A 13,728-nucleotide genomic window follows, 5' to 3' on the forward strand; every position below is an offset into this window, starting at 1 on the left:
TCTCTGCCAGAAAAGAAATAGTTCATAATTATTTTGACTTCATTAAGCTGCTTAATGTTAAGGCCTGTTTTAAGAGACAGGAAGGAACATCATATAGTGGTAAATTTCAACATTTTCCTGATATTTCTTCTAAGATACTGTTTAAAGAAGACCCTGGAAGAGTTATTTTGGAGGACACTAACTCAAGCAGCACATTGACTAGCTCCTATTTGGGACATTCTTTTTAAATTACATTGACTAGCTCCTATTTGGGACATTCTATTTAAATTCAAAATATCCTTTGGGTTATTTAACCGTGGTCTATTATTTTGACCTGTTCTTTTCTTTCTATTTGTCAATTCCTTTCAGTTACACCCTTCCTTTAGGTATTGAAACTTCAACCCCTTTATTAATACTGGCATTTATTAATACCAGTATTACCACTTGATATGCTGCAGGGGTAATTTGAACTTGGGCATTTTGCTAGATAACTCAGAGCAAAGAGCTATGTTCCCCCCCTTCCCATGTGTCTGTTAATTCTCCTCACAGTCATTGTCACCCACTGGGCAGCTGTCCCTTGAGGCAACTGTTAAGGAGGAATCTAAAGGAGGAATCTAATTGCCTAACTTAGCTAACATTTACTGGTACCACTTCTGTGCCCCCCAGATACTGGGAGCTAGAAAACTTAAAAATTCAGCCGAAAGGGAACATTGGGAGGGTCAGATTTCTTCAGTACACTCGAGGAGTCACTAACAATTGCAACAAAAACCAGAATATAAACTGATCATCATGGGATAGTCTACAAGCCAAAGATCTTTTTAGTAGGGAAAACAAGGAAATCAAGAAAACTATCAGGAAAAAAAAGGCTCTTAAGCAGGTATAATAGAAGAGAATGAAAACTTTCATGATTTTTTTTGGCAAATAAAAATATTTTAGATTGTCAGAAGCTAACAGAAATAGGACTTTAGAGAGAAGCACAGACAATAGGCGATTTCAGAATATTGCAAAATAATAAGGTGACTTCAGAAAAGTTAAATTGATTGTTTCTATCTGCAATTGCAACAGAAATTATAGGCTTATACATTCAAAATATAGTTAAATAAAGGTATAACTATCAAGGTTAACATTTGTAGTTTCTTATTTTCAGCATAATTGTCTTCTTTAGACAAGTTTTTATAAGATTACTAGAAACCTATGAACCACTGGGTCATCATTTTAGAGACATTTTCCTACCAGATTCCTTGAGGTCTTCAACAATTATAATATACTGGAAAAGTATATTATCATAAAATGTATTTACAAAATTATTATTCCACCGGAGTCATGGATGTCAAATACTGGACCCATTCTGTAAGCTAGCCCATTTGAGATATCTTTAAAACATTTTGCCTTATGATTCACCATTTTGCACAATTAAAAGTTACTGAAACAAGAATCTTAATAGATAAAAGAAAGAGATAAATTTAAAAGCTGGCAATAACAACCTTGCATCTGATTCTGCATTTCAAAATCTATTTACCCATTACTGATTTAACACCACATGGCCTCTAAACTTCTCACTCCTGTTCCAAGATTAAATGAAATTTAGTCCATACCAATAGCCTTGCAGTAAGCCTATATGAAGAATCCAAGAGATGTATTAATACCTGGATAATATATCACTATGACTTTCTAGCAAGGCCCTAAAAAGAATATGGTCATAGCAAACATTTTAAATAGAGACATTTCCAAATTCTATGTATTACATTTGCATTGATTTAAAAAGCAGCTTGTGATGGTAGTAAAACAACTATGCATTAATAGGAAAATCTATCAAATAGCCCTTTCTAGGTAAAGTTGGCTGACACTATACCAGTTTTAAGGTGGGACTTAAAAAAGCTTTTAGACTTGCAACCAGCAAGCTTAAAGATATATATCTGGCTGACTGTGCAACGATCAATAATAATTAAAAAAAACATTATCATGAATCACATAGGCCATGTTGAGTAATTTTTTAGGGCAAATATATAATGAATGCCATCATAATTAACCAGGAACCAAGCTTAGATTATAAGAATTAATGATTATAAGAATCAGTTATTTTTATTGTCTATGAAATTATTTTCTACTAACAATAGTATTGGTTTATTAATAAAACATTAAAAACATAATGCTTAGAAAAAACTGCAACTGATTACAATTTGGATGGGCTTCCACTTTCAGACTGTGCCTCAGGACAGAAGACTTTCACAAATGTAGACAGAATATAAACAATGCATACATGGCTTAACACAATCTAATTCTCTCAACTATCTCTATCTTGCTATCTCTGCCTATATATATTGTACTTCCCTTGCATAAGGCATTTAGGCAAAACTTGGGGTAATATTCTTCTTTTACAAATTTGCTATTTATTGGCAAATAAGAATAAATTTTTAGTCTATGCAAAACTATTAGTCTGGCAGCAAACCAGTTGAAACCAGCTGGTTGTGTAAATTTCATGGCAGGGTCTTAACACAGGGATTACTTAACATGTAATGATAATAATGTGATTCATGAAATTCTGGACATTATCTCTGGTATTGGGGTTTGTTACAATTTACATTGGCAGGCTGTATTTTTAATAAGCCATAAAATACTGTGCATATTTCCATAGTGATTAAATAAATATGTCCAATTAACTTGCTTTTTGTGAATGCAGGAAAAAGAAAGAGAAAAAATAAAGCAGAGCGCATTTTAATTCCTGTTAAAAATAACTGACAGACTAATTTGTCCTTTCTACCATTCGTATGAAAAACAAAGTTTACATTCTACCAATGTGCAGTTCATAATTAGTATTTCCTATATCAGGAAACCCCCATGTGATACGAGAACTGTGAGGAACAGGGGCAGCAGAGTCGTCTTTCAAATCCTAACTAATACACCTATCTTGAAGCTGTGACTAACGCCAGTGAATGACACATATGACTTTGGAGCAGCTAAGCTGTGAATCGGGATCCAAATAAAACTCAGCTCTTAATTCAGATCTAAGTAGCCTACTTCTCACAGTTTGAGAATAGCAAAAGTATGTTGCAATATTAAACATTGGGGGAAAGATTCCACAAAAATCCACAGTCACATTAAGCTGTAATGTATTCCTATTCATTGGAAGCTACTTTGCTATTATCCAGAAAATTATAAAGCTGCAAACATCTATGCCGTACACCTTGACCCATGTAAGTAGTTTGGAAGAATGGGATGTGATCATGAAGTGGAGAAATCAAGAGAACAGTTGCCACTTTCACATAACTATAAATGGATGTAAAAACCAAAATGAGATGAGTCAATGTTCCAGTGGATTCAGTGTACAAAACTCTAAAGATGGATAAATAGATGCTCTATAGTAGAATGTGAATCAAAAGAATTTACAGAATATGATGCTTATCCTTTCTAATACAGATTGAGGCACTAGCACAGCCTAGGGGTATTAAAATGTTAAAAATTCCAGTGAGCGCAGTTTCATTCCTTTTCAAGCGGTAATAGATTTTTGTTTACAAGGACCTAATACTCAGCTATCATCCAGACCAAGAAACCTCGCCATATCAACCAGATTATATATTTTTCTTAATAATATATAAATTGGTAGCACAGTTTTAAAAGAAGTGGTTATTCTTTTTATATGTACTATCTCTTCTTTAATTCCCTATTTGCTAGCCTTAGGCCATGAAAATTGACAAGCGCAGCATTTAGCACTGGAAACACACAAACAAAAACTTTGCACCTTTTCTTCTACGTTGGCTCTAGGTTAATATTTTCATCTTCAAAATTAGGATAAACTTTTTCTTCTTCTTTTTCTCTTTTTTTGCCAAGAGAACTTACTTCTTGCGTATAGCAATTTCTTCTTTAAAGTCTGTATTTTTCAAACTTGGCAACTTTAAAATGCGCGGACTTCAACTCCCAGAATTCTGCAGCCAGCATACTAGGAGCTGATATCCAGACATCTTAAAGTTGCTAAGTTTGAAAAGCACTCTTCTAACTCAATCCACACAGAACTGTTCCATTCCCCATTAAGTGTCATGTTCAATTTGGCTCAAGCTTCAGACAGATGAGACTAAGAAAACAGAAAGTCTTAAATTTTTAGCCTTACTGACCCAATTCTTCCTAGTATTATTACATTACTAATACTTTTCCTGCCAAATTTTCTTTCCATTATTGTGCCTGAGGTTGTGCTATTTTTGGCAGGATTCTGCTATTTTGCAATGCCAGAAAAGTTATTGCTAGCTCTTAACCTTGTGTTCTTCAACTTTTCAGTTAAAGAAACTATAGTTTATGAAATAAGGAATGTAGTAGATTGATGGACTTGATATTGTTTGTGATTCTTATTTAATATAAATTGTGTATTCAAAATTTGAATTCAAAGAGAGAATTCTATCAGAGGTTGTCTGATAATTCAAGGCTAAATTTCACTTGATGGAGGAAAAAAATAAACCAATAGGGGGGGAAAAGATTACTGAAAACATATCATCTAGTGAAACAGCAGATTTCCCATATTAAAGTGCTTTGAAAATCATATTAATACTGTAATATGGTGAGAGTGAAGCCAGAGATATAGATCCAAAAGTTAAAATAGATATTTAGCCCTGGCAATATATCAGATGTCTTTAATTTCTAGGAAAATCGTATATAAATGTTTGCAATATTAGATACACACATGACATTAGCATTAATACTAATACGGAATAAATGGTTAAACAGTAGAAGTTGTAGGAACCTTGGGAGATTATGTAATTTTACAATTCACTATACTGCAAACAGGGAAAACTAAAGGCAGTCAGGTTAGAATTTTAGACTTGAATGCAGTTGACTTCAGTAAGCTAAAAAGGAAAAAGTTCCACTGATGGAAATCTTGAGGGCAAACAATATTTAGCAAGGTTGATAAATCCTGAAAAATGAAATAAATGAGGTCCAACCACAAAAAAGAAAGATGGGAGATACCTAATGAATCTGGTATAGTTGCATAAAGTGCTTTTTGACAAAATGAAAAACAAAAAGAACCAGCTTTAAAAATAGAAAGGGGCATATAACTAAAACAGATTATAAGGGAATAGCCAAAATCTCTAGGGATTAGGTGGGGAAGGCTAAGGCTATCTATTTTAAAAAAATACTCCAAATATTTTTGATGCTTACTTTCATGATTATAGAAATAAACCCAGCTCTGTGGGTATGAAAGAAAAATACAAATAATTAATTTATCATTACCCCAGATTCCCTTAGTTATCTAGTGCAGTGTTTCCCAAACTTGACAATTTTAAGGCATGTGGACTTCAACTCCCAGAATTCCACAGCCAGCAACGCTGGCTGTGGAATTCTGGGAGTTGAAGTCCACATGCCTTAAAATTGTCAGGTTTGGGAAACACTGATCTAGTGTAATAGTTAGTTCAGCCGTCTCTAACTAGGGGTCTCCCAATTTGTTGGACCATAATAATTCTCAGTTAGCACAGGTCATCTCTAACAAGAGTTACAGTCATGGACATCTGAAAGGCACAGAGTTGAAAAAGTGAACTGCATTGTGTCAGGAAACATGGAAACTTAAAAACAAAAAAACCCCACAAAACTTACCAGCCTCATTGGCAAAGGACGCTGGATCAGATGCTCCAAGAGAGGCTTCAAATTCTTCCTGAAGGCGGTAAGCTCTCTGGAGCAAAAGTTCAAGCTTATGTATAAACTCTGCACTAATGATATCCTTAAATAAAAATTACAAGATATAAAATAACATTTTAAGCAGCTAATGGAAATGCTGAGATGATTTGCTCATTTGGTTAATTTACTGTGGTGATTAATTATTTAGGCTACACCATATGCAAGAGCAGCAGGGTCAGAAGAATTAAATAAAGCAGCAGTTAGGTTATTTACCCACTCAAATTAATCAATACCAACATGTTTACTTCTAGATATATCCTACAGGGGAAAAAAATATAAAACGCACACAAAATTTTCATTTGAGCTCACAGATGTTCCATAGACAATAAATGTGTTTGTAATACAACACAAAAGATACGTAAAAATACATCACTTGAAAAGTTTATTTTTTTCTCCCTCTGATTTTACGTATAGTTATCTTTAGTGCCTCAAAACCATTATGGGCAATCATCAGATTAACACAAGGTTTGGCACATAAAAATTTTAAAATATTTCTGATGTTAAAATTATAACAAATATTATAATTTGGTATTGAGGGAGAATAACAATATAAGCAAAGTATTCTTGGGAGAGGATTCATTTAAATTACAGATACAATCCGCCTTTCTCAATGTGTTCAGTGGAAAATGGAACATACAGTTTTAATAAGTGTATCCCTTCCTCCTGTGCTCATATAACGGCATAAAGTTACCCAACAAGCAGCAAATGCTGTGTGTGCTGACATCTTCTTACCTCTATATGTTCTTCTGCAATAGCATCACCTGCTCCAATCTTGATGGCACCACAGCTAGCTTCATCCTCAACTTGTCGGTTCCGAAATGTCAATGCCTGTTCCCATCGTTGTAGTGCTTCTTCAAATAGCTCCATCCCTGAAAAAAAAATGGTAAAGTTTCCTTATATCAGACATTTTCTTTGTTTTACCTGCAAGTGTGAATCACTCTTCCATAAGCACACTGTACTGGATGTCCCAGCTAGGAAATCCAGAGAGAGTGTGTCAAAATTCTAAACCCCACAAGAGATCTGCATTCAATTAGCTATCTTTTCCTCCCCAATTCATTTTCCTGAAGGTGTATTTGGAATACAGCTCTTAACACCCCAACAAGCGTAGTCAAAAGGGTTAATTAGATGGATTTAGTTTCCATCATACTGAAATGTTAAGAATAAATCCCTCATATTCTTAGAAGTATAAAACTGAGTAAGAATAGTCAGACCACAGAGTTCAACCTTCTGCTTTGTGCAATAATCCATCCTGAACTAATTCAGGGATTTGAAGAATGCTATCGTGATGCTTTTGAATTTTGGTGTTGGAAAAGATTCCTGAGACAGCCAATTAAACAAATAAATGGATCACAGAACAAATAAAGCTAGAATTCTCAACTGAGGCACAAATGACAAGGTTCATATTATTCTACTTGAGAGACAGTATGTGAGTACCCAGCTCTCATTAGAAATCTCTAATGTTGGGAACGGAGAAAGAAAGAAAGAAAGAAAGAAAGAAAGAAAGAAAGAAAGAAAGAAAGAAAGAAAGAAAGAAAGAAAGAAAGAAAGAAAGAAAGAGAGGGAGGGGGGAGGGAGGGAGGAAGGAAGGAAGGAAGGAAGGAGGGAAGGAAGGAAGGAAGGAAGGAAGGAAGGAAGGAAGGAAGGAAGGAAGGAAGGAAGGAAAAAAGAGAACAATCAGTAGTTAGGTGGATGGACTCAGTTACAGTGAGTACACTATTAAAAGACCTGAAAGGTCAAGTTAGAGATAGATCATCATGGACAACATCTACATGGTTGCTAAGAGTGGGCACTAACTTGATAGGATATAATCACTCAATCAATACTAGGAGATTCAATAAGAAACCATTTTGTGAATCTGCATCTAATACTTTTACACAGCATCTATTAAAAAAAATCAATGCACCCATATCTTTTATTTAAAAAGGCATACTAGTTACAGTATTCTTTACAACAGCATATATTTTGCATTGAACGGTGAAATGCTTTAAAATCTATTTATTTTTTTATACCATACTTCTAATAATAATAATACCATAAATATTACATATTTACCCATCAAATATAAATTTTCTGGAGTAGTTACTGGAATATTGACTAGCTTCATATTATCTTCATCTGCTTTATTCCAGGAATTAGAATTCACACAAACACAACTAGGACAAGAGGTGGCACTGTGGGCCTAATTTAAAAAAAAAACAAAAACATGTGCATGTAAGCCAAGGGAAAAATAACAATTTATTTCTAGTAGTTGCATTTTACTCTTTGGTTTCATGAAAAATAAGTACAAAAATGAGGAAATCAAAAATAATTGTGGGCCTATAATAACTGATTTTTCTATTCTAGGAAAATAAGTAACCATTTCTTTGGAAATATTCATATATTATTTTCAGTCAAATGCTTTCTCAAAAAAAAGAAGTATGTGAATACAGCACTTGCTTTTTATAAAGAGTTCCTCAAGCAAAGAAAACAACCCTCTGTTTTTCATTCCTAAAATACATACAATAGTTCTCAATAGATCACACTTACTGAGGCCAAACTCTGCACGGAACCAGAATATTTATTGAAGAGATCACCACTGGCATGGATGTAAGATTGAAAATCTTTTTCTTTGATGGAATTCAGTGAAAGTGTTAGATTTTGTCTGCTACTGCAACAACTAGAATCTGTGGAGGTAAAGAGGATGAATAATAATGTTATTCACCTTACATGCATCTTCTTTTCCATTAACTAAGAAAAAAGACTTTAGAAAAAGCCTCCAGAGCCCAGATCTATGGCCGCGGAGCGATTTTGTGCCCTTCCCGTGGTCTGATCTGGGCTCCAGAGACCTGGAAAAGACCTCCAGAGCCCAGATCTATGGCCGCGGAGTGATTTTTGCCCCCCCCCCCGTGGCCTGATCCAGGCCTCCAGAGCTCGGATCAGGCTGTTTGGGGGCCGCAAAATTGCTCCACGGTCATGGATCCGGGCGGCAGAGGTCTTTTCCAGGCCTCCAGAGCCCAGATCATCTGCAGAGGGACGCAAAAGCGCTCTGCAGCCATAGATCCAGGTGGCAGAGGCCTTTTCCAGGCCTCCAGAGCCCCAGTCCAGCTTCTGGAGGCATGTCGAAGCGTCCACCGGCTTCTGTTTGGTTCTCTGTTGCAGAGAACAGAGGTCTAAAGAACCATTAGATCACGCAAGATCAGTAGTGTGAGATTTCGCTTCACTGATCTCACATCACCTTGCATTATTTTAGGCCTCCATTCTCTGCAAACATACCGAAGACCTGGAGCAGCCAAGAAAGCGAAGATTCTCCATCTACGCAGGGTGAGTACTGAAGGCTTGGTGCCTAGGGAGACCCATGGCGGGGGCGGGGAGGAAGGGAATAATCCAGGTGAGTGTTGCAGAGCCACTGTGGTCACTCGTAAGGACGAACAACTACTGTAGTGCTGCAATACTCGTAATTTGGGGAGTTGCTCTTAAGCACTAGGGGCCGCTCATCACGTAACTTTGAACAAGCGTTAAGTGAACGCTCGTAACTCGGGGATTACCTATAACTGTAAGTTATGCAGCATAGACTTCTGATGATTCATTGAAAGAAAGTCTCATTTCAATAAGGCTTACTTCCAAATAGGTATCAAGTAACTCTCTTTGAACATTAGTTTTTCATAGAGAAAATGTTGCCTACTTTTCTCTGACCCAGAAGTTTTTGCATAATCGAACATCAGATGGTCTGATTCCCATGGAGATATTTTCCTGGTTTTCTTCCCACGTTTTCTTTTGAAGTGATGGGCAAGAAAAAGCACTGTTATGGCACTTACTGCTGTTATCGCAAATAGTTTCTTTAGCCCTGGTGAGATTTTAACCTTAAAACAAATAGTTAAAAAAAGTTATATTACATTTGTGCAGAAATACCCAAAAAATATTTTTATAAGCATGTTACATTCATGTGTTAAATATGAATTCTGCATCCAATGATGTAGGCACTTCTATCAATATATGAACCTCAATTCACATTCCTTAGCATATTTTAAATGAAACTGTAATTTAAAAAGTGTACAGATAATTTTAGTAACATTGCTGCCCAACTGTATGGCAAGTTACATTACTCTACTAACATTATATTTGAGACAAGTGCATTTGTTTGTAGTTATTTTGGTAAAATAAATGTTTTATTCTTTGCATTACTTCCAGAAAATCCAAAAAGTCGATTTCAAATGCCATGCCCTGCTACCAGGGACCTCAAAATGTGTGTTTGTGCATGAAAAGAAATGTGAAATTCAAAAATGCCACAATTTTCAATGAAGATCTAATGGACTACAAAAATCCATATAGCTAAATATGCTGATGGGAAGGAAAGGAGGCACAATGAAAATCAGCAGTGTGTGGCAGGCAGATTGGGAAGTGGATGGAGCCCATGGTAGAATGGGAAGAAAAGAAATACTATGAAGTTTGATAGGTGTTGAGGGGAAAGTCACGGTGAGCTGGATAATGGGAAAGAGGGAAGAAAGTCACTATAAATGTTATGGAGGGAAAGACAGGAAGAAGGCAGGCAACACCAATGTGCATCTGTGCTTATGCAGTGGAGAGACTGCAAGGAAAAGGTGGCTTGTGGGAATATGGGTGGGAATGTAAATACGTTTTATTTCTGCTCTTTTTACATTACATTCATTCTCATTAATTTGCTGCTACAGGAAAAAACATTTCTGTTATTTTTAATTAAAGGGAAAAATGAATATTTTTCTGAATTTCTGGTTTTAATTATGAATTGAGAGGTTTTTTTTAAATGGCAGGGTTGGCCTAGGTGACAGGGATGAGATTCCCTAAAAAAAATCAAGATGGGGTGCACTATCCAAAATTTGGAAACCCTCACTCAGTACTCTAGCCATAGTTTTATCATGTAGAGATTACTTACTGAGAGTTCCCACGCTACATGAGATGCAACAAGAAGGGATTGAGAGCCCAGGGTTTTCTGCAGGAGCTTCCTTCTTATGGAATGCCCTCTCATTAGACATAAGAATTGCACTCTCACTCCTAGTATTGTGGAAGTTTTTACAACATGGCTTTTAAAATATGTATTCGGGGTCTGAGACAAGAATGGGAGATGTACCTGAATTGGGATGAATCATATACAGTATAATGTACATTTTCCTATAAGTTGTTCAAAGTTGCCTACTGGAAACAACATAGAAGAATTTGGAATCAGTCAATCCATAGAAGTTGGTAATGTTCCCAATGTTAAGCTTTTAGTGGTATGTACAGTGAATAAATGGATCAAAACTATATGGGTAACACGTAATTGAATCAAATGTATTTATTTATCCTATCTATACAGCAGCCCATCTGCCAAAGGCACTCAGGTTATCAATCAAAAATAAAAACAAATCAAATACACAATCCATTATATTACAGAAAAAAGGGTCAAGGTTCTTAAAAAAATCTTAATAGCAAATAACAACAATAACAGAGCTCCATTAATACTATAGTCCCAGTTCCAACAGAAATAACCAGGTGTTCTTGGCCTTCTCGAAGGTCAGCAGCTTCAGGAATGTCCATCATCTCAGGGGGAAGGTTGTTTCACAAGACAGGTGCCATGAAAAAGATGGCAAAATTCCTAGCAAACACCAAATAATACTGCTTCACCTATGGGAACCAGGGCATACTCACTCTGCCCAATCTGATGGGATGAGCAGAAATCAACAGCCAAAAAGACGGTCCCATAAGTAACTTGGTCCCATGCCGAGTAGGGCTTCAAAGGTAACATTAACATTTTGAATAGTACTCCAAAGCCTGCGGGAAACCATCGCAGCTCACAAAGCAGAGGTATTACATTTTTTATATTGTGGAACATCCAATACCTCAAATGCTACTGCATTCTGGACCAAATAAAGCTTCTAAATGTTTTCAAGGGCAGCCCACACATACAGCACATTTCAATAGTCCAGTCAGGAAGTGACTAAGGCATAAGTGACCCATGAGCAATAGCTTTTGATCTAGGAACTGATGCAACTGACACACAAGATGTAATTGTATAAAGACTTTTCTGACCACACTGCTACTTGCTCTCAAGCAAGAGTCTTGAGCTCATGAGGTCTCCTAGATTATATACCAACTCTGTCTGGGATAATGTTACCCCAGAGGTCCCTAACCCCCAGTCTATGGATCAGTACCGGGCCGCGGTATGCCAGCAACGAGGCCGCACAAACAAGCAAAGCCCCATCTGTTGGATGCAGGCAGCACACAAAACCATGCACCTTCCGGTCTGCAGAAAAACCTCTCTCCAAGAACTAGTCCCTGTGTTACCCCATCCAGAATCAATTAAAAAAAATCACTAGATATAGAAGAGCCCTAAAACCCATAACAATGTCAGGGTAGGGCCAAAGCCAATGCTTCTCCATCCAGATCTGCATAGCCTCCAGGCATTGGGAAAATATCTCTAAGGCATTATTTGGGTGACCCAAGACAGAGATATATACCTGAGTATCATCAGTATGCTATATTAATCAATAACCTCACCCAACTCAGGTTGGAGATAGACCATCCTAATCTGTGCTTATCATAATTAAGACTGGGTATGGACTCCAAAATACATAATCTATCAATCATAGTATCTACCATTGCTAGTGCTATGTGACCACTAGAAACTTTGTTAGGGTACTGCTAATTATGAAATGGTGACATTTTATTCTGTTTACCAGTTCCAAAAATGTAGCTGGATTTGTAGCTCTTTTGCTTTGCCTTCTTCCTAGTTTTCTCCTCACCCCAAGGGGAAAGCATACCTGACATTACCCAAAAGAATTGGGTTGATCTCTAGTAAAACAGCAGCAAAAATACATATAAATACACACTGAATTTATGGATCAAGAAGATCTGTTCTGCAAAGCAAGTTAGGCTGCTGGATATAATATGGATTTTCAATCTTCTGAGCAGCATTTATTCATGTAAATAATAATCCCACATAGCATTCTATTGCTGTGCTGGGACTGCGAAACAGCATTGTGAATATTTATTACTTGCAGGTTTTGAAAAAAAAAACCTTTTCTGAATCATATTTCTAATCTGCATTTTGCATACTTGAAGTATAAGATTGCAGACATATCCTTTTTTTTTCAATTTAAAATTTTTACAGAGAAACCTTTGCTCATCCACACTGTAGCATAACTCACAAGCAAGTCCATGTTTAGTGTAACTTGCAACAAATAATTATTAACTTCATTTTTTTCTTTGTTTCTTCTTTTAGCTTAATCATTACCCTAACCCAGGAGTGTCAAACTGCCGGCCCACAGGCCGAATGTGTCATGGCGATACCGCACCCACCCCATTGCCAGCAATGGAAAAAAAGTTGCGATAGGTCACGACACTTCACGTGACGTCACAAGTTTGATACCCCTGCCCTAACCTGTTTTAAATACAAGTAGCCCTCTAACAAAAAAACCCCTTGCAATTAATGTATTCCTAATTTCACAGACCACAATAAGTAAGTCAACTTTCAAGAGTTTCATATCAATGCATCAGTCGAGGCACACTCAACAGAAAATCTGTAGGATATCAACACCATCGAATCTATAGAAAGAAACCAGAAAAAAATCTATTTTATTAGTCCATGAAATTCAGCAATAACAACAACAACAACAACAACAATAACAACAACCTAAGGGAATAGAAGGGAAGGAGGGTGTGGTTCTTAGCAAGACAGCATTGGAACATATTTTCCATGCAATAATAATACAAACTAGTAACATATACTTCTATGCATATAAACTTTACTTTAATAAAATAAAGACATATATTAAAAAGCACCCCTAGACATTTGAAACAGAGCTATAAAGAACAACAAATGCAATCATTACCTGTATCAATGAATTATACCAGGAGAGTGGAAGATCAAATACTCTTAAAGCTGTAGTCTTCAAAGGCAAACGTGTCTCGTTAGCAGCGTCTTCTGACATTGCTCCTTCTTTCCTATATCATCATCTACTAATGCTAAATCAGAATCATATTATCTGGGTTAGATAGTCTGCCACAGAGACATAAATATTGAACTATTGATATATTGAACTATTGATATATTCCTTCAATAGGTTGGTTTCAGTCTAAGGGTACCATAAAGAAAACTGC

At 36.2% G+C, this 13,728-nt stretch overlaps 1 protein-coding gene across 2 annotated transcripts in view; it reads right to left on the minus strand.

Moving 5' to 3' along the window:
- Positions 1–13,728, minus strand: part of MIGA1 (mitoguardin 1) — a 38,985-nt gene that overhangs the window by 20,045 nt on the left and 5,212 nt on the right. For both annotated transcript variants that reach the window (XM_039356669.1, XM_039356670.1), the window contains 6 exons: positions 13,461–13,593; positions 9,299–9,476; positions 8,164–8,300; positions 7,690–7,816; positions 6,370–6,506; positions 5,557–5,680 (listed from right to left, as the gene is read on the minus strand). In XM_039356669.1, coding sequence (XP_039212603.1) covers positions 5,557–5,680; positions 6,370–6,506; positions 7,690–7,816; positions 8,164–8,300; positions 9,299–9,476; positions 13,461–13,559 — 802 coding nt within the window. In that variant the 5' untranslated portion in view covers positions 13,560–13,593. The remainder of the gene's footprint in view (positions 1–5,556; positions 5,681–6,369; positions 6,507–7,689; positions 7,817–8,163; positions 8,301–9,298; positions 9,477–13,460; positions 13,594–13,728) is intronic.

Source organism: Crotalus tigris, unplaced genomic scaffold, assembly GCF_016545835.1.
Source record: "Crotalus tigris isolate CLP2741 ecotype Arizona unplaced genomic scaffold, ASM1654583v1 scf7180000018826.840336, whole genome shotgun sequence".
Classification (NCBI taxonomy): Eukaryota; Metazoa; Chordata; class Lepidosauria; order Squamata; family Viperidae; genus Crotalus; species Crotalus tigris.